Here is a 22,199-nt window from a genome sequence, read left to right on the forward strand (position 1 = left end):
ATTCATACTAGCTTATTGCACTTATTGTATTCATATTAGTTTTGTGGCACTTATTGCATTAGTTTGTTTCTGCACTGTACGTTGGCTCTGGTTTATGCTCTTAGATGCTTGTTTGAAGAAAGGAGATGCACTTGTGACTTCTGGTGACTAGTTCTCTCGAAAACCGATGTTGAATACACTTATTGTAAGTTGCTTTGGATAAAAGCGTCTGCTAAATGACTAATGTAATGTAATGGTTACAGACCTGATGTTGGCCTTTCGTCAAATATCCAACCTGTCTCATTTCCCACATTGTGTTATTTCATAGATTGAATTTAAAGGCTTGATTATTTTTCCATTAGGCTGTACACCCATTCTAAAAACATTTACTTCAAATATAAGTGAAATACTTCATTGTCCAAAAAGTCCCTGTAGCTCTTTGGTTTGAGTTGTTTATGTTGAGCAGTTTTGAGGTCATGACGGTAGCTCTGTTACCGTCAATCAGACTGTTTGGAAAACCACTAAAAGCCTAAATAATTCCCTGCTGCTTTTCAGGCCCAATTCTGTAGAAACAGTCAGGCTGTAGCTAATGAGTGCTTCCGCTGAGTCTCTGTTGGACTCCAATACTGCTTTAAAAAGTGGCTCTGAAAGTCGCTGCAGCTTTCTCCTTTTGTGAAGGACGACAGCTGTGGTAAGCTGCTACATTGGATTCAAGTTGTGAACAAGTCTCAGGGCAAAAAGTCCTGGCTCTGTATGTTGTGGCTGAGACCGAAGGTTAGTTTGGTTTAAAGAAAGTGAAACATGGTGCAGAACAGAGCTTTGACAACTCCTAGAACAGAGACGGGACTGTCCTCTCAGAACGTCTTTCCCAGAGCACCTGGCTAGCCTGGTACTTGGGAGGGCAATGTTGGTGAGTCAGTCAGTCACCTTCTTTGGTCGGGACTGAAATATCTGGGCCAATTGGATTTGTTCCAGACGGAAGCTCTGTGCTAACCACTGCACGCAGCATCTAGCAACAGGAGGAACTGATGGCTCAACAGTGTAGCTGGTGAGCTAACCAGCACAAAGACAAGGATGCTCAAAAACCTCCAGATAGGAAGGAAGGAAGATTGTGAACATAGTAGACATTCTACCTGCTGAGAATCAACATGTGAACACTGTCAACGTTAGCATGCTAGCATACCTCTTAGGGCCCTATTTAAACGATCTATAGCGCACGGTCTGAAGTGCATGGCACAAGTAGGGAGTGTCCGACTAGTTGCACAAGGGGTTGTTTCTAGTCTCTTAATTGATAACATGAATTCAACTACTCAAGAGTGTCATCTTCCATTCCCTTTATTGCTATTTGAATAGTGGATTCTGCTTATAGGAGAAGCGAGTAGTTTTCTGCTGATGAAGCAGATCTGCTTGTACACGTAGTGAAAGCGTTCATGCCGGGAGCAGCAGCAGGAGGCTTGGCAGGTGGAGCCTCTGCTGTTTAACAATCCTCTGTCCAATCAAAAACTCCATTAGACAGTATAATGTATATATCTGAAGAAGAAAGTGCTGCTGTGCTTCTCTTTGTGTTACAAGCAGAGTGTGAGCTCGTTGGGATCTATTGCACATCTTGCCATCTTAATAATATGCCTTTAATACAGCAGGAAAATACTGCACCGTTGACTTTAGACAATGTCAATGTCCCAATCGCTTTCTGCTGCCTCATGATAGCATTGCGCCCAGTGTGCGCCTGACCACGCCTCATTTTGAGAACAAACACATTTGCTACTGGCGCTGTGCGTTAAAATGACAACTGTGTTGGTCTGCTCCGCTCTGAGCCAAGTGTAAGATAGGTCACAGTCATGTTCTCCTCCTTCCTGCTCTCAAATGTTTGAGTCATTCGTGATGTTTTGAAACCATTTTAGTCAGACTTCCTGCTCACCAGTGTGTTGAAGAATTATATCTACATCTTATCTAAATTCATTCAAACCATTTCATGGGTTTACAGTCTTACCGTAAAAACCTGAAGACACTGTAGGAACCTGTGCAGAGTCTAACAACAGTCCAGTTGTGTAGAACTGGTACACTGCTGGAGCAGCCGTCCTCTTCTGTGTGTGTGTGTGTGGGGGGGGGGGGGGACAGAGACTCACTGTCAATCACACCATACACCTTGTAGCAGCTAGAAGCTTTAATTAATTACTGAAAGTATCAGTTTTCTCATGGAAACTTCCTGTTTGCGTGTTTTCTGAAGGGAAGTGTGATGACATATAAAGAGTGACACAGTAAATCACCCCTCCTTAAAACAAATGGCCTGGTTTTAAGTGTGTTGCTGAAAAGCTCTCTGGTTAAGCTGCTAGAAACTACACGACTACACTGTTCTGTCAGTTAATGGTCGGGCTGAACCAGCCCTGGTTTTGTGCGTGTGCACACTTGTGTGTGGAGCTCGACATATGGCCGCTGCCTTCTCTCGCTTGTTTACATCTGTTCTGTGTCATTAAATGAGACTGTGTTCGTGTGTGTGTTCCATTTCCTCTGTGCTGCGGATGTGGGCTGCCTGTTCACTCAGCCTTCACTTCTGCTTTGTCTGTCTCTGACTACTTTCTGATTGCCACACACTTTCTGTCAGCCAACATGTTTCCATCCAATTCTATCAGTTAATAAATGTCACAGAAAAAAGAGTGCCCGATGGATCTATTTCCTCTAAAAAGATATTCATGGGGAAACTGTAAGGAATCTTTCATGAACTGATAAATGCTTGGCAAGTTGTAAGTGTCAGCTAATGAATGCCATGGCTTGTATTAATAGAGTGAATCTCCTGTCTTGTAACGTGGACGTCTTCATGCATTGTTGCATTAACGGGGACCAGAAGTCACCTATTCATTCAAATACATGAGGCTGCAGTGCGCTCAATTCTTTAGTGGTGCTTTCATTTTCAGTATGTTTAGTTGAATGTGTGAGCGTTCCTCTCTGTGTGAAAGCTCTCTCAGAGCACAGCAGCTGGTGGGGAGGGGGAATCCCTCCTCAGTCCCATGGGAGGTAACCAGAGAACAGGCAGAGACAACACTACCAGTCTGCCAACAAACATGCACTGTGCCATACATAGCCTGGTCTGGAGTCTGGGTGTGTGTGGAGTACCACGGACCACAAACTACTCCACGGTTGCCATAGCAGATGTTTCTTGCGAGTCACGAGGTGGAGAGCATGTTGTCAGGTATCTGGATGTGAGCAGCATTCAGCTGCTTTAAGGTGTGAAGGTCTCTCTGCACGACCAGTCATCAGCTAGCTGAGGTCAAGTGAGACGGCCAAACAGCGACCGCAGGAAGCTTGGGATATGACGAGATTATCGTTCAACACGGTATCGGTTGGTCCTGATAATGGTTATTATATTATGCAACAACTTTTCGCCTGTGAATTTTGTGCTAGTTTTCTTGCTTTCTCTGTGCTTCACTGTTTTGTTGTAGTGCATAAAAAACGAATAAGGAGAGCCAGAGAACGTGAACGAAGAGATTCTTTTTTAGCTGTGTGATAAACGCATCGGGTCTAAAGATGGAGGCAACACAAATCTACGCTCCAGTCTTAAAACACACCATCCAACAGCGTGTAGTCATGCAGGGCAGGGACAAGGAAAATAAATGTTTCACTTTGTGTCAAATAGCGCTTCCTACACAATACACTCTTATGTTGTTGCTACATATGTGTCTCCGGTCCATAGATACTCGTATCTATGCGTGTCTCTCTTCAGCGGTTCTTTTGGGACAATCATTTCATATATCCTTGTGTTTCTTAAAGCAATATCGCCCAACCCTGTCCTGAAACCCTGAAAGCAGTGAGCTGTAATTTGTGAGTAGTGTCTGAGAATTTTAACTTTTTCATGAACTGCTGGGAACTTCCACAAGTTGCATTACATCTGACACTTGGGAGTGAGATTGCATTCACAAGCTGACTTTTAAATAGGGAAGTCACTTTTTACAGCCTTCATTTTTCTTTGCTTTAAAATGCAATGCCCTTAAAATGAGTTTTTTCAACTGGTGTGGCATTGGGAGTTACTCCTGTTCTTATGCATTATGTCAGGTCCACACGTGGACTAACTTAACACGCTCTCAATATTATTTCCATCCATTTTGTCACCCGCTTATTCTGTTCAGGGTTGTTGTGAGCTGGAGACCCTGACAGGTGTAAAGACCAACCACAGTAATAGTAGGGCTGCAACTATCGGTTAATTTTGTTTGTATGTTTGTTGTTGTCGACGAATAAACTGATTAATTTCTTAAATAATTACTTATTTGTTTGGTCTGTAAATTGTTAAAAATGCTCATGACATATTCCCAGAGGGGCTAGGCCCGCTGATAAAACAGCTGCTGTGCTGTGAATGATGAACATCCAGAATTCATAGAGCCATAGTTACATGTGTAGACTCTCCCTGTTGTGATACAAGCTAGCTTCTTCTCTATCTCTGCTACTAGCAGGGGAACCACATGCAAGGCCAGGACCACATGACCTACAAAACCGGTCCTCATCAGTTCATTGGGAACTGTTGGTACCATTAAAGCTGCATGGCTAATCAGCCGTCTCCTTTAGCTTTTAACACGCGTTACACAAACCGGACAAAATAGTGCATTAGCTGGGACTATTTTCAGCAGTGGATCAATCCACATTTTGTGCTCTAGTGAGTATGTCTGGCAGCAGGACAGTGTATGAGGGAATCCAGCCAAGCAGCACACTTTTGTTTTTAAACTTTTGACATTTCATGGACAGACAAGTTGATAGAGGCTGGAGGACAGCTGACCACACCAAAGGTCCCAGGATGGGTCTGAAACCAGGACACGGTGGCATGAAAGGGTCTCTACGTTCTTTATTTCCTTTATCTGGCGTAGCTACTGTGTGCTCCAGGCTCAGCAGGCAGCCATTAGTTAATGGGCCTCAGTCCCATTCCTCCTGGCTCTGTTTGTCCCGCAACACAATGTAACACTAAGAGTGTGTGTGTAAATAATCTCATGGTGTGGAATAGACTGCCTGGTGAATAATGAAAGCCCAGGCCCTGCCTGTCTTATGTAACCCAGCAGTTCCATTAAGTCCCTCAGTGTTTGGTGTCCAGATGGCTGATTCACAGAGGAAGTCTGAGCACGATGGAGGAGGCACGAGGCCTCGGAGGGGTTCAAATGGCAATGTGTCTGCATGTACTCAGTTACTTTAGAGCTCGCTTTACATTACTGCACCATCTCAGTGAATACAATCTGCTCCTCTCAGTCTCCGAGGATGGAGGATGGAGGATGTTGCTGTAACATACCAAATACAGGAAGTCCAGGCACTAACTTTAATGACAGATTTATACAAAGTGTAGTATAATGGAGCAGCAATGTGTGGGGAGCACACTGTGGTGACCAGGGATTAACCCGTGGTGGCAGTCTGCTTAACATGGGTCAAATGAGAGTTGAATGCATGTTCATTACCCTACATTGTGAGTGGAGGTTGTATGAAGTGGCACTTTTGTAGCAGTTAAAGTAGTACTATTGACTACACAATTTCTGCCTTTTTAGGTTGTGTGAGTATAAGGTGGTCACACAGCGTCGGAAATACACGAGGGCAAAGGGCAAAACTGTGGGTGTCAGTGCTGTATGATAACATGGCACTGGTGCTACGAAGACTGAAAGTTTTGGAGCACAGGCCACAAAATTGTAGCACGAGTATAAAAGTATTAATTAAATAGGCGTAAAGCATATGAAAATACAGTTACAAATACAATTTATTTTCTAGCACCTTTTTAAAAGAATATAGCACGAAAACACATTTCTTCTTCTCATGTTTCACAGCATGGACGTGGGAAGTAGGAGCACTGAGGGGGCTGCAGCCCCTCCTAAAACCAGCTATTATAAAAACATGTGAAGAGCTTGAACCTTAATGTATTTATGGTGGGAAAGAAGATTTGCTTTGTTCTCTCACACCCACACAGAAAAGGTCTTAATTACCTTTAAGCCACAAAGTGCATTGCTAAGCTAACCAAACTTCAGTGTCTGAGGTCATCGGTGTCCCTCATACTCAAATAACGGGGACAAAGCTTTTGGTAGCGTGGCCCCTTAACTCTGGAAGAGCTCACCGTGTCATGATAGATGATTATGTATCATGTGCTTCTGGCCCCCTCCTCCTAACCATAACACCATAACCTAACTCGCTGTAACCCTTTCAGTGCTGTATCTGACCTGAGTCATCTCACGGTTTATAGCTGATCTAATGTCTCATACAAGCCTCCAGAACGAGGCAGCTTGCTGGAAATGCCCTAAAAAATACATATCCTGTTGACAGTGTCTTCTGTTCTGTAGTGTAACTGGTTTTGACACTACTGCAGTGTGCATACATGCCTGTTGCCATGACGATTTGAACACTACCATTTGCTTAATCTGTTTCTCACCTTTCACTCCGTAGTTTCCTCCCCCTTCAGTGTGTTTTTTAAATTACAAAGCTATAATTCCTGGGACAGAGCAGTGTGGTGCCCTCTGTCAGCTAACAGGGATATTTCAACTTATTCCTTTGTATTTGGGCCCAATGCACTCTCTAAATGACTAGTTATTCTAGTGATTGTCCTTTCCTGACAACGCAAGTCGTGTTTTCTGTGTACTGGTTTGGTGTCATCTGGAGTTCTGAGTGTGTTTCTCCTTTTGCATGAACACACTGAGCTTTGCATAGGAGAGTCTGTAGGAGGGAAGGAAGAGAGAGGAGGGAGCGGATAGAGGGAAGGGGAGAGGAGTCTGTGTAGGAGGAAGGAGACGGACTGGGGGGGGGGGGGGGGGGACAAGTGAATCAGGTTTGACTTGATTTCCCAAGTACAATTCATCAGAAAAAGGATTTACTCCATCTCCTCTGTTGAGGAAATGAATACATCTTTACTCCTGTGACCTGCTTTGAGAAGGAAGTATGCCGTAACCCTAACAAACATGGTGGCTGGACGATACTAAAGCAATAAAGGAGCACATCTGCATTTAGAAAAAGAGTGCGTTTCCATTAAAACCAGCCATCGGGTGCTGGACACGGTTAGCTTAGCTGAGTACAAAGACTGGAAGGTGGGGGACTCTGCCAGTGAAGCTCCACCAAAACTGATAGAATTGCCCAAAACAACCTTGTTCACATGTTGTGTCTTGTTGTCTGTCTGAGTCACTGTGCTTAGGTAGTCACAACAGCACACAGTCACTCAGCCAGCAGCTGCCTGTCAAGAAAGGGCTGCGGAGAAACAGTCTTACTTCTACCACCGCTTATGTTTGCATTTAATGTAACGTTAAAAAAAAATCTATTTCTCAAGTCATACAGCATGCCGAGCCCTGCTTCACGTCTTTGCTCTAAGCTAGGCTAGGTCTGGTCGTTAGTGTGAACCAACAGAGATCTTAAGGTGTTGAATAGTTTGTGGTAGTGCCTAAAAGACTCACCAGATGTTCAGACACTCCAACCACGTAAAGGGATTCTATTGTATTTTTTAATAGGTAGATATGCTAGAAATCTCCTAAATGAGCTACGAAGTGAACTTTGAATTTTTAATCACAGCTGCAGAATGTGTTTCCATAGTTAGGATATTGATATTGATTGTCTGGTTAAGGCAGGTCAACAGGTGCATTTCACCAAATATTTCCTTTCATCCGATTGTGAAAGTCTGCCACTGAAGAATGTAAAAATTACAAAGTGATAATATACAGAGTGACGCCTACCTCTGGCCCTGATTAAAATGTAGACTCTCTCATAGTGTCTAGGAGCAGCTATCTCCATCACTTGTTCACACACACACACACACACACACACACACACACACACACACACACACGTACCAACAGAGCTTCTGTCTACCGTTCTGTAACGAACACTGTAACAGGAATCAACACCACCACATCCTGTCTTACGGCACACACACATTTGTGTTGTCATTGGCAACATTGTGAAATAAAGCCAAACAGCATCAGACCGCATGGCGGCTCCAGGACTTCTCTACCGCTCTAGTTAAGGTGTGGCTGGTAAATGAAAGACGCTGATTCAAAACATGTTTTTATGAATGTATTGATTATTAAGTGTGTAGGGGAACAGTCAGGGTTTTTAAACAAGTTAAGAGTTTTAGAACACTAGTTTTTGGGATTTGGGAGAGAGTTGTTCATGTTTCCTAATATTTTTGGACGGACTTAGACCATATAAATAATTTGTATGAATTTCGAAAAAGGGCATAGTTCCCCTTTAAAGCTCGCTATCACCTTAAAGCTGCACTACTCAATATTTTTATACTAACAATGGATTAAATGAGTTTATATAGTGTGAATGTGATGACTGATGGCAACAAACCCAAAGATAATGATCATGAACTTTCCAGTTTGTCTCACTTTTTTTGTGGCTGTCAGTTCTTTATTTTGGTTTTAAGGTACACAGGTTTATTTCCTGGTTGACTCTCACCACTCTCATCACCCTGGTGTCCAGCAGCAGCTGACAGCTGGGATCAGCCCACTGTACACAGCAGACGACAACTAGCTACTAACTAGCTGGTGAACACACGGTATTTAGCATTAGCATTTAGCAGCGACGAACAAATGTGATGAGCTAAAAGAAAATGAATATTGGATACACAATGAAGTGGACACAATATCTAACATTAGCTAACATTAGCCACCATAAGCTGCCTGTCTACTCGAGCAAAGACGGATTGAAATGAGCAGTGACGCCTTTCATTACTCATAAATCTAACCGTTCATTTCCACCAAAATGGTTACATGGCTACGGGCTGCTGATGGGAAACGCTTTTGACACGTCACGTAAAGTTATGGATGCACAGTTCAATATCTAACCCTGGGCTTTGTGTATGGGCCCATACTGAGTACTGGTTTGATCCCAGTGTTTAATTAACACTGTGAAGAGACTGCGATCATTATTTTTGTGTGACGAAACGTCAGGCTTGACGTAAACATTGCTTTACTAACTTCGTAAAACTAAATTTAACAAAGAAATACTTGCATATAGATTTACTGAATTACTTATTTTTCAAAATAAAAAATCCTACACCAGCAACTTGGTAAAATCTTCAAAATATACAGAAATTACAAGTGTAAACAGCAACAAATTGGTCAACTTAAACAACAATTAGGATCTCAGTATATAATGTGTATATCTATAGAACTGAATTTAATAGATCTGCCAAATGATCACAGATACCCGATCAAGCTATTTGAGTGAGTATCCGCTTGATATTAGTATGGTATCGATGCATCTCTGATTTTAAATCTGAAAATGTTGCATATTATCCCAGAACGGTGTCTGAGGGCCACCCATAGAGCTCTCCCTGTGACTCAGTTCTTTGTGGCTCTTTCCCAGCAGCCCCTCAGCCTCGAGGACTTAAACCAGTAAAGAGCTCTTCTTTTTGTTGAGTCACTCCTCTCGGGGGTTTTGTTGTCTTGGCCTCCTCATGGTCGGCCTCTTTGTTTGTTTGTCACCCTCTCTCTCTCGCTGCTCCTCGGCTCCATTGTCCATGCTCTCCTGCTGGTATCATCTGCCCGTTACTCATTCACCCCTCCCCTCCCTCTGCACCTTTTTTTTAACAAACCTCACCCCTCTTCTCCACAACGTGATATGAGTAGAGTCTCATCTTGCCTCTGTGCTCACAGGGAGGCCCAGGGTCCCTGTTTCTTTGTGGAGTGTGACATGGAATACACTTTCACGCTTGTGCTTTTGAAATGACATTGTTAGTACTTCATCAACACCACACGGTTTGTGAGGATGGATGGAGGTACAGTTTATGAACTCACACCAATCAGAACACTTTCAAAAGTATTGATTTGGTAAATCACAGAAGAGTGAGTTTTCAAATCTGCAAGTGTGAACACGCTCTAGCTACAAGCTTTCAGCAGGGTTAAGGTGTTTAAGAGAGGTTGTCCGTTTGTCCCTTTCAGTGGTGTATAAAGTACCCAAAAGTCATACTTGAGTAACAGTAAAGATACCTTACTGGAAAACTACTCCAGTGAAAGTCACCTATTAGAATACTACTTGAGTAAAAGTCTTAAAGTATCTGATATTTATTGTACTTAAGTATCAAAAGTAATTTTCTGATATTAAATGTACTTAAGTATTGAAAGTAAAAGTACAAGTAAATGCTGTTAATAAAAAAGCAAAGGGTCAGAATTTTGAGAATTATGAAGTTTATTCTTTTAAGTGCTGTGGCACCATGACCAAGGACATGGAGCTGTGTTGAACATAATTGGGTTGGCTGTGATCCATCCAGGAGCAACAATGTTCAACATAATATATTGTACATAAGTATACTTTTGCATCTACTATGAACTTATCATCATAATTCTCCGAAAAGCAATATGACACTATGAAGGAGTTGTAACAGTGCGTTTATAAGTATGCTCATTCCGACTAGAGGATGTAGAGGGCAAATGCATAATATTGTGTTCAGCAGAGAATATCCACTTGATGCATCAGGTCAGTGTTTAGAGAAAGGACACCTGCCTTGTAAACTCCTATGGGCCTGATTTGAACACAATAGGCAAAGGTTTTGCTCAAGCTGAATCTGCTACCATCATAACTCCATCTGATCATCCACAAAATGACTCAAATATCAAAACATGATCAATACTAAAGCAGCACCGAAAGTAACCCAGTCATTACTTGAACCTGAAAAATGTCCTGTTCATCTTCAAAAGACAATTCTAATAGAATGTAGCTTCTTTACATTCTATTAGAATGTAAAGAAGCTACATTGTATAGAATGATTCTATTGAAGTTATTCCTTTTTTAAATGTTTTAGACGAGTCACTAATCACTTTAAAAGAGTGATTATAGCTGATTTAACTTACAGACATGAGATTGATCTTCTCATGTCACTCTCTTTAAACTGATATAAATTCATCCCCGTTTTATTGATATCTTACGAAAAGTTACTCCCTCACTTTTCCTGCGTTTTTCCTGCAAAAGTCCAGCAACATGAGTCTGTTTTCGCTTGTTACATGCATACTGTCTTTTCAAAATAAACGTCCATCTTCACAGGAAACAACTCAGGTTTAGGCGATGAAACTACTTAGTTAGGTTTATGAAAAGATCGTGGTTTGCGTTAAAATATCTACGGAAGTGGCGTTGCTTAAGTACGGAAGTCACGTCACAAATAAATCAACATTGGCTTCTCGTTTCACACACGGCACAAACTGCGGCCTCCTGGAGGAAACACCAGTGTTTGTTTGACCCATCCACCTCTCCTCATCACACCCGTCCTGTGTGGAATTCTACTCGTGTTGTCGCCCACTAGCTATAGCATGTAGCATCCTGGGCATCACTGGGAATCTAAACACCGCGGCTTTGAGAGCACTTGTTTTGCGCATTAACGTGATTAACCAATGATTTAACTTGCAAGCTAGGACCACTGATTCACCAAACCTGCTTGTTGCAGTCTGTGGTCCACCACAGTCCCCGACGCTGGTCTCATGATTCATTTTGTTTCTAAAGATAGATTTGATTTTGTAGCGAGTAACGAAGGTTTCAGGGGAAATGTATCGGAGTCAAAGTATCACTTTTCTTTGCAAAATGTAGTGAAGTAAAAGTCAACAGAAATATAAGTAGTAAAGTAAAGTACAGATATCCAAAAAAACGACTTAAGTACAGTAACGAAGTATTTCTACTTCGTTACTATACACCACTGGTCCCTTTACTCCTCTTCTTTGCATTCCAGGGTTGAGGGAGGAAAGCAAGAGTTTAGCAGCATGCCTTTGCTTTCCTTTTCTCCAGTTCTGGTCAGATCTTCATCAGCTGCTCACATGTAACATGAACCACCCACTCTTTTTTACTTTTTCTTTGTCCGTCATGGAAAAATCCAGACTGTTGATGCTTTCATAATGCTCCTTAGAAGTCAGTCCCGACCCTGAAGCAGGTGAGCCGGTCAGACACCTGATAGCCTCTTGTTTCTCATGGCATTTCTTGGGTTAGTGGGAAAACACAAGAATAACCAGAACACAAACGGGAACATCCCAAAGTATTTTACAGCTCATTGCAACAGTGCTGAGGTTAATAATACCTATTAGTTATACGACCTATTTTTTATGTTGTGTTAAAGGCGTTGATACAACTCTGGGCAGTTGTCTGAAGAATGAATAAAGCGAGCTCGGGCACCTCAGGCTGCTCTCCTTCTTTTAGTGTGAGCAGATGTGGTTGAACCTTCTGTCTCCCCTCTCTCTTCCTTATTACCAAAGAGCAGCTGCTCATCTTTAGCTGACAAGGACAAACAGGCTGGTCATATTCATGTCACTACAGAGAGTAACTTGATGACAGAAGTGGATCAAGCTTTGCTGTAGTGTGGTTAAAGATCTCTCTGCTCTACTTCCTGCTTCTGTAGGCCCAACATCTCCAACAGAGTGATACGTCTTCTCTCACACCCACAATTTAATCTTATCATGTTATTTCAGCTTCAGATCATATTTGAATCCAGCCTGCATATCTTCTCCTGCTACACATCTCATTCTGTGTAATATGTATACTGAGCCTCTGTGGTTCCATTTCTTTTCTTTCTGTTTGTACCACTTCGTCAGGATGTAGCTTGAGTGTGCAGCTGTGTCATTGAGGTCCTCATGGGACTGGCCTTGGTATCAGCAGATAGTAAGTGATCTGATCAGACCTATGGAGCTTGATGGGGACATTGTAAAAGCAGACTAACTCTTCTGAGGTTGATGGGAGAAGGACGGAGCACTGTCAGTGAATTCAGATATTCTGTTTGTTTCCGAGTGACACAGATGTGTGAGCACCGAGCTTAATCATTAGCGTGTCTCGATCAGCACCGCAATGTGTCTGTGATGCACTGAACCACACCCAACCACAAGCGACGCCATGGCAACAAGAGGTTGATCAGTTAAGCGTCTGTATTGGCCTTCAGAGGCCCGTAACAGGAAGACTGTAGCTTCTTAAGGCGCTGACAGTTTACAGGAGCTGTCTTGTGCCAGGAAGGTAATGAGATTTACAAACAGATTAGTGTGTTAATTGTCCCGACAGCACACAGCAGTTTGTGCACGAGCTCTATTGACTTCTAATGAAGACTTCTAACACTTCCTTGTAGAAAGGAAGATAAGATATCTGTGTTATTGTGTGTAACAAGTGCTGAACTGTCGGTCTACATGAATAAGTAGGCAAATAATCCACAAACTTGTGAAACTGTGCAAGTGTAGTCTCTGAGACTTTGGAGCAGCAGACTGAAGACCTGTGTGATGATGTCACAGTGCCCGAGTGAGGCCCCAGCTTATGCAATATGAGACTGCTGCTGTTGTGTTTCCTTTGTTTTCACACTGAATTATCCAACGTGTTGTGATGGGGTTTTCCTCAAGTGTTAAGAGACTTTGCTAAAGTCCTGCTTACCAGTGTGTAGAGGTAGAGGTCAGTGGGTCAGCAGTGACGTTAGTGGCTGAAGTGGATCCTCCTCCATCACATGCTGACCTGTAATTAGACACAGTGCCGTGCTCTCACAGGCCAATCCTGCTCGCTCCGCTGATCCTTTGAAACCCTGCGACACTCTTTCAGGCTGTAAGAGCTGCTCTCACAGTGACGGTTAATACACATTCAGTTCGTTTCTACAAATCTTTTGGAAAGGTTGCACATTTAAGGTTACATGTTCCTGTTTTTAAATATTCCAATAACAAGGTTCATCCGCTTGTTTTTTCTGTATCACATGGTCCTCATCAGTGGATGCCCATTTTTCCTGGAGAAGCTCAGGCTGTTCTTCATGACAACTGAGCTCCATCCACGATGAAGACCATGTGACACAGGCGAAAGGTCTGGAAAAAGCTAGTAAGTGGACCTTGGGTCGGGATTGTCAAACCATCTGTTTCCAACGTCAAGACTGCACTTTGATGCTTCGGTTTTATTTTGATAACGCTATATCGTCACTCAATGTTGATGACGCATAATAGAGGGAGGATTAGAATTAGAGAAGGCGGAGTTGGGAAGTAAACAATATGAACGTAATTTATCATAAATTGATTGAGTAGTATTGCGTGGGCGTGGCTTGTGTTGACACTTCAGAGTTGCATCAACAGATGGCTGCTGTACTGCTGTGTGGGTTGAAACGTGTTCAGCATGTTGCAACACAGTGATCTAACAGCAGGTGTTCTCTGTTAGCGGTCAGAGGGCCCATGTGTAGACCCAACCAGCATTCAGTGAAATGTGAGCGCGGGTCATTGGTTCATGCGAGGGCCACTTGCAGGATTTATTTCCTGAAGGTTCAATCCCATCTGACTGTTTTCATCACCCTTATTTGTTGAAAGCTCTTGGAAATGTTTTCGTCGCTCATTTAACTGGCCATAGATTCAGCCTCTAACAAGTAGCCTGTGTCTTTGTGTTTTCCACCCTGCGTTATGACAAATCAACCAGCCTCTGAGCTGAGGGAACAAAGCCACAACCATCCCCTGTGTGAAGCCATAGAAGACGCATGTAATCACATATGGTTAGTCACTACTATAACGCCAGCTGTGAACGTCTCAGCTGGATGTGGACAACTTTGAAACAAAATGAGGCCAGTGTGAGTCGGCTCTTTAACCGGAAGGATCAGCTGGCCCTCCTCCTCTTCATGCGGCTTTGTAGAGCTGACGGAGTTGGCTCTGAACCACAGAGCTCGTCTGTTTGAAGCCAGCGTCCTGCTGTCTCATGGCAGCCCACTGTCCATTCCGCAGCACATGCTTCTCCCATGATGCTCGTTGTGAGTCGGTCTGGCTTTGTTACAACGGCTACCAGGACATTTGGGCAGAAATGCCTCCTGGGTAAAAAAATAAAAATAAAGACAGCAGGGAAAGGCGGTGTTCCACTTTTGTGTGTGTATTCTTATATTTTTGTATTTAATGAGACCAAATATGGGCCACCAATTCTGTTAGGCATGGGTTTAAGGTTAAGATAAAAGCTAGAATAGCTTTAGTGTGTGTGTGTGTGTGTGTGTGTGTGTGTGTGTGTGTGTGTGTGTGTGTGTGTGTGTGTGTCAAAGACCTTTACAGCATCAATAAGTTCCATCCAAACCATCTCTTCCTTTTCAAACCAAACCTGAGCTCCCAGATATCTGGCTGTCTTTGGCTAAAGAAATAACATCTCCATCCCCCAGAGCAGGCACACACACACACACACATTACTACTTCCACCCCCATCTATTGTTCAGACGGCTCCCCTCCAGCTATGGGACAGTGGGGACGGAGGGAGATCAGGCTGTAGAGCTACTGTAAAGTATCCAGCCTCTCACGTTTACTGCTCACACAACACTCATTGAACCACGCGTCTGTATTTATTAAGGCCATGTGAAATGGTTCTGATGAAACCCTTGGTCTGGTTTCTTTGTTCACTCCTACATTAATGTGGAACATGGATTAGTAGTATGTTTACTGCTGTCCTCTCTCTTATTCTGTCCATGTAAAGGTTTCAGCTATTTTTAGAGATCTGAAATAGTTTTTCTTTTTCTTTTTAACAAAACCTTCTACTATAATTATTTCCATAGTTGATTAATCGGTTGATTCTTTTTTTGGATTATTGGTTTTGTATTAGAATATCAGGAAATAGTGAAAAACGGCCATCAAAATCCCCTAAAATGTCTTCAGATCGCTTTACAGTCTGAAACCCTAAAACATTTACTGGACCATCACATGAGACAGAGACAATGAGCAAGTCCTCACAACTGAGACGCTGGAACCAATCAATGTTAGACATTTTTGCTAAAAATATTACTAAAAACGATTATCAGAAGAACTGCTGATTTATTTCCTGTCAAGAGACTAATGGATTTATAGTTTCAGCTCTGAGGTTGATGAAGAAACTTAATGACTCCTCAGGAAAGTGTTCATGAAACTTTGAATCCTGTGAGAGATCATGGCCAGAAAGAAAACATATTTCAAATGTAATAGGAAGTTCAAACTCTGCTCTGAATCCAGGATACTTAAACAATGGTCCTGATGGAAAAGCCCTTGATGCTATGGCTCACTCAATGTTACCATAGATGTCTATAGAATGAACCTGCACCATGTCTTTCTAATGTCTTATCAGTGACTGTGTCCCATAGTTATCAGCCCATCTGACTGGATAGTAACAAAAGTCATAGAATTCTTTCTATGTGAATTCATCAGCTTAATTCTTCCAAAATAAAAGCCCCCATATATACGCTCTACAACAAAGAGAGGAAGTGCCTCCTCCAGCCCTGCCGCTTCCAACAGCAATCAATAAACAGCCATTGGGCTGTCTGCCATTGACAGACTTGTGTCTCATGCTGCTGCCAGTGAACGCTCCGTGCTAATGGGGCTTTTTGGAATCACTGCAGCTCTATAGACCATCTATTGATGCTTCATTGTGTCTGCTGCACAGTGCTCACTTTTCTTTTATGCCACACGCGGCGTGAAGTAGAGTTCAATTGATACAGAGAGGAGGATATGTTGATGACGGGTCTATACTGAGCACGCTCAGTAATTCAGTCATGATATAGGGGGAGGTTTGGGAGGAGGAAGGTAGGAGACTTTTGAGGGAGAGAGGAAAGAAAATAGTGGGACAGAAAATAGAGAAGATGGTGGGAGATGTTCAAAATCAACCAGGTCATTTTAAAACATTATAATCCTTGTGAAATAGCAGTTAGAACCTCTTTAGAAAAGTGATGTTTTACAGAGTAAAACGGATTATAAGAATTATAAGAAATCGTGCATGGATTCCATTGCTCAGAAGTGGGCGTGGCTCAGGGAGCATGTGGAGCATTGTTGGATCAGGAGGAGGACCACAAGAAATCCATCAACTGGACCACAATGCTGATGTCCAAACATGGTGACACTCTGCTAGCTGCTGCAACCCACCAGCTATATACACCTGCCTATTATATATATAGTACGTCCCAAATCCATTTGATTGGATGTGTTACTGTAACGCCTCTTGGTGCAGGTGGAGTCATTAAAAATGTACGTCCAGAAAAAACCTGAGAAAAAAAAAGATGTGGCATAAATGGAGATTATTGAACAAATAATGGATGGAGACGGGATTAGAACTTCGAGAATGTTTCTTTTGTACTTTTAGGGCTGAAGTGATTCATGCCTGACATCAGAAAAGTATTGACAATTATTTTCATCAGAGAATTGATCTGTAGTTTTCTTGATTAATCATAAAATGGCAGAAAATAAACTGACCATCACATTGTCTGACATTTTTACTTCAACAGAAAATAGTTGATTATTATAGTTGAGCAGTGTGGCTTCCTCGCTCTCATAGTGTTCATGCTGTCATAAGGCACAAGATTACACAGAATGTAAAACCAAAGTAAGAAGGGGATTGGTGTCATCGGGTTAAGGTCGGCCTACGAAGTGATCACAGAAAGCTTGCATTACGTGTCAGGAGACAGACACCTGGAACAAAAGATGCTCTATCGAGGGGTGTCATGGGAATTGTAGGATTGTGCTTGACCCACACTTAGTCAGGATATATCAGCCTCTGCTGCTTTGAGTTTGTGAAAAGTGCTATGGAAGTCCAACACTAACTGACTTGGTTAACCCTTTAACTTCAGGCTTTCCTAAGTCTGTTTTGTGGGGGTTGGACACATTTGTTTTTGATTCCATCAACCTCCATTCTTTGTCCTTTGTTTGGTCTTTGGCACTGAGGGGATTTATTTATTGTTAGATATTTTGGTGAAAGCTCTCATTCTTTGGCATATAATTAGTTCTATGGCATATTGCCATTATCTGACAGTTGACAGTGACAGGAAACATGAGGGGAGAGAGAGGTGAATGACACGGAACAACAGTTTCGATGGGTCGACGTGGGGAAGTACATTGCAGTACATGGTGTGCATGTTAGACAGCTGGAACACCCGTGCATCTAAGTTTTTAAAAAAACGAAACAAGCTTCATTCTATCTGAAGAATTTCCAGAACTTTCCAGAAATTCAGCTCCAGAAATCAAAAAGAGTTTGAATATCAAATTGTAATATTGCAAAATGTTCTGCCCCAAAACAATTGTAGTTATCATTTTCAGGAGCTTTTTGGTAATTCCCATCTCTAAATCAAGTGACTCCAATTCTGTTTTAGCGGTAGACCTTGAATATTATTCTTTCAGTCATTAGTGTCTACTAACAGATGTCTTCCTTTACTTTGTGCAGCATCAGTGTGAACACTATAGGAACTGATGGACCAGTCTAACGTTTGGTCATTTTGTGTCTTGTCAGATCTGTCGAAGAACCGGCTGTGTGAGCTGCCGGAGGAGCTTTGTCAGTTCATCTCTCTGGAGACGCTGAGCCTTTACCACAATGGGATGCGTTCACTGTCCTCCAGCCTGGGCAACCTCCAGGCCCTCACCTACCTCAACCTCAGGTAAGGCAACACCACGCTCACGGTCCAGGTCTATTCCTCTTATTCTATTGTTTGTGGAGTTACAGTTGTTAAAAACGGACCCGACGCACCCAAACTAACATTGTCACACACCGATGGTTCCGTCTGCTCAGCTCCTCTGATGGATAAAGTCCATCATTTCGATCAGCAGTCAAGTTCAAAATCAGTATGTTTTTGGGGGGTTTGTGGCGGAATGATGAGAAAAGAACAGACTGAGCCAAATGAAGGTCCCAATAAACACAAGAAGAACCAATAATAGCCTATAAAGTGTTTTGTAATTCATTATTGGGCTTTCTTTAGCTGAATCATTGAGTTTAGTCACAGCGCTGTAGACAGGTTTCCTGCTCTGTAGCAGTCTGCTGCGGTGGTAGGGGATGACTAATGTAGACTTTATACTTCATTTGGAAAAGCTGAAAATTAGTGCATCCAAAATGTAGGTCAAAGTTTAACCAGGAAGTTGGTCTGTAAAAACTCAAATGAATAAATCCCAAGTTGTAATGCATTGTGATTATCCTTTAAAAGTTGTACTTGAACACACCACAAAGACGTGAGTCAACACTGACACAGTGTGCATGAGGCCTCTAAACACACGAGAACTGCATCTGAGCTTCGGTGTTTGTTTATGGTGGAGATGAAGACAGGCCGCACAAATCCTGTCCAAACCGTCTTACAACACTGTTGCTAGGAGACCAGAGAAGTCCTCCAGGTGGCTGATACAGGCAGCAAAAGTGTAGCAAATGTACTGCACAATACAAAGACACCAACGACTAGATGTAGCTGCACATTCTCTATAGGCTCGCTCTGTGACAACAATTCACTGTGATTGAGTTTGTGATCTGGAGTGACTGACTGACTGACTGACTGACTGACTGACTGACTGACTGACTGTCAGTCCCACGCCCCCTGAATGACCTCACTTTGTGCTCTTGTCTCCACAGTCGTAATCTTCTGTCCAGTTTACCCTCGTCTGTGTTCCAGCTTCCCCTCCTGAGAGTGCTCATAGTCAGCAACAACAAGCTGTGTTCACTGCCCGCCTCCATATACTCACTCACACACCTCCGACAGCTGGTATGATGCACACACAAACTCATCAACACTATCTTTCTGTGTATAGACCTCATCAAGAGGCCTCGTCATAGACTGAATACAGAGATCGCACACTGACCAATGACAGTATACCATCTCTACTGTCTCTCAGGATGTTAGCTGTAACGAGCTGCAGTGTTTGCCAGCAGAGCTCGGCCAGCTAGAGTGTCTGAGGGACTTGAACCTGAGGAGGAACCAGCTCACCACTTTGCCTGAAGGTAAAGACACCACATCCTCGACCATCCACTGACCGCACACCTGCTCTAGTTATCTCTTTAAAACCCCCAGTGTGACCAGCTCAGCTCATGTTGCTCCTCTATGAACCCAACTAACCCCAGCATCCTCAGCAGGGTCTTAGTCCAGACCCCATTACACAGTTTATCATTGAATCAGCGCATCTATAGCAATAGAATAAGTTAACTAACACCCTAACCAGGTTATAGCTCTCTGTACATTATGGATTGTAATGTAGACTCTCTAAAAGTTAGATGGTAATTACATCATTATTGTGAGCTATCGATTGTTGACATTAGAAGTATTGAACTTCTTCTGACTGCAAGTCTAATGGATCTTACACCATTAGTGCCTCATTGGACAAGAAGCAGTGGACAGGAGACGCTGGCAGCAGCTGTTTATAAATTCAAATGTGTTCATGTTTGAATTGTGTTGTGTGATGTAAGTATTTACTACATGGAGATCTAGCCATTGTTAAATTAAAACTGTCTATGTGTACTGGTTAAAGTGAAGAGTGTAAGAGCTGTTATAGAATATGATGGACATATTTGTCCTGACACTTGATTGAAATAGTGTTTAAAATAATATAAACTGTTACGCCTTAAATACAAATAAAGGCGTGTTAAAATGAAGGGCGGGGGAATGACCTGTACAAAAACGGCTCAGCACGGCTGCTCTCACTTTGTGTTGCCTGACAGCAAACTTCTACTCATTACTTCCAGGAGCCTCCACTCTGCTTGTTTTTGTTTATTGCTTTTAGGCTACGGTCAATGAAACTCAACCCTCTCCATCCAACAGCCCACCTGGAAAGGACTTTTAAGACTTTCAATGTGAAACATGTGTGCAGGAGTTGCTGAAACATTACAAATAATTGAAATACTGACATAAGTTAAAGTGGAAGTAGAAAAACAATTACTGGAAGAAGTTGAAATCACAATTCAAGTTGTACTGAGAAAGTTGAAGTTTAAAGGTAACCTGTAGTTTCTAGACGTGCTGCTGATATCTACCGTTCTTGTCTATCGTAGGATTCACACACATTCCTGCCAATTGTTTCACACTTTTCTACTGATCATTAAGTGGCGGTAATGCAAAAGAAATGTAGCATAGAGCCAGTAAAGGCGGGAAAAAAAGAAGATTGCAAGTGAGTTAACATGTACTCTAACAATGTAGAATTTAAAATACTTAAAAAGTTGGCTTTGCAAAGGTTTTATGAGGAAGTAAAAATGAGTTATGAATGTAACTACTGTTCTATGAATCCTGGATGACCTCCTCAGGCAGTGCCTAACACTGCAGGAAGGATGAAATGTTTGTTAAACCTCAAGAGTACACACAATGAATGTGAGAAACTGACTAACAGAACTTTTATTTGTCTACAAGAAAACTTTCACTTTTTAAAGGAGCAGCGTGTAGGGTTTAGTAGCATCTAGCGGTGAGGTTGCAGATTGCATCCAACTGAATACCCCTCCACTTACTCCTCCCTTTCCAAGTGTGTAGAGAACTACGGTGGCCTTCAGGTAACATAGAAACGGGAAAGACTCGAGAGCCAGTGTTTGGTTTGTCCTTTGTGGGCTACTGTAGAAACATGGTGGTGCAGCATGGCGGACTCTGTGAAGAGGTCCCGCCCCCTATGTAGATATGAAGGGCTCATTCAAAACGAAAACAACCATTCTTAGTTTCAGGTGATTATACACTAAGTTATTAACACACTATAGATCCCCTAAATCCTACACACTACTATTTTAAGTGTAATCACAGAAATGAGTTGAAGAGTCAAGTGTCGTCATAATCTTAGGGTTTAGGTATGTGTAAAAGAAATGAAGATTTTGTGAAGTGTCAACAAGTTGAGGCCCAAACGACCCTGAGCCTGAAACATTCCCTTCTCTTTGCACCACCCAGAAATATCCGAGCTCCCCCTTGTCCGGCTCGATGTGTCCTGCAACCGCATTTCCCACGTGCCCTTGTGCTACCGCCACCTCCGGCACCTCCAGAGCATCTTGCTGGACAACAACCCGCTGCAAATGCCGCCTGCGCAGATCTGCTCCAAGGGCAAATACCACATCTTCAAGTACCTCAACATGGAGGCCTGCAAGAGGAGCCAGGAGGAGCTGGAGAGGCACCTGAGGCCCACTGGCTTCAACAGCTGGTGAGGGAGACTGGAGGGAGGGAGCAAGTAACTGGAGGAGGAGATGGTCAAGGAGTAGGAGAAAGAATGAAACAAACTCATTTACAGAAGCTGTCTGGCAACTAGCTGGATATGCTTCATGGAAGTGCTGGGCGGATGGATGAACTATTGTCTGCCAAGAAATAGTTCTACCACTGAACTTTAATGTTTGTGTACCCATTGAGAGATTGAGATGCAACGTATTAATCGGGAGCTCTAGAGGAGTTGGTAGGTACATGTTTGTTTCCCCCTGCTTCCAGTCTTCATGCTAAGCTAGGCTAACCTTCTCATGAGCTCTACTTAACATACGTTGATGTAGATCGCCTCATCTCACTCTCAGAAAGAGAGAAAATCAGCTTGTTTCATAGAATGTTGAACTATTAGTAGGAGAGTGTTTCATGGAGGCTCTCTGTGTAGTCATGGGATCTTACCTCAGTGGGTTGG

The 22,199-nt window shown here is 42.7% G+C and overlaps 1 protein-coding gene across 1 annotated transcript in view; it reads left to right on the forward strand.

The window, feature by feature from the left end:
• lrch4 (leucine-rich repeats and calponin homology (CH) domain containing 4) overlaps positions 1-22,199 on the forward strand; it is a 46,066-nt gene that overhangs the window by 6,570 nt on the left and 17,297 nt on the right. The window contains exons 2-5 of the mRNA XM_076087222.1: positions 18,112-18,256; positions 19,213-19,342; positions 19,473-19,578; positions 21,491-21,737. Of these exons, the coding sequence (XP_075943337.1) occupies positions 18,112-18,256; positions 19,213-19,342; positions 19,473-19,578; positions 21,491-21,737 (628 nt within the window). The remainder of the gene's footprint in view (positions 1-18,111; positions 18,257-19,212; positions 19,343-19,472; positions 19,579-21,490; positions 21,738-22,199) is intronic.

Source organism: Anarhichas minor, unplaced genomic scaffold (genome assembly GCF_050575085.1).
Source record: "Anarhichas minor isolate MPS153535 unplaced genomic scaffold, ASM5057508v1 ptg000009l, whole genome shotgun sequence".
NCBI lineage: Eukaryota > Metazoa > Chordata > Actinopteri > Perciformes > Anarhichadidae > Anarhichas > Anarhichas minor.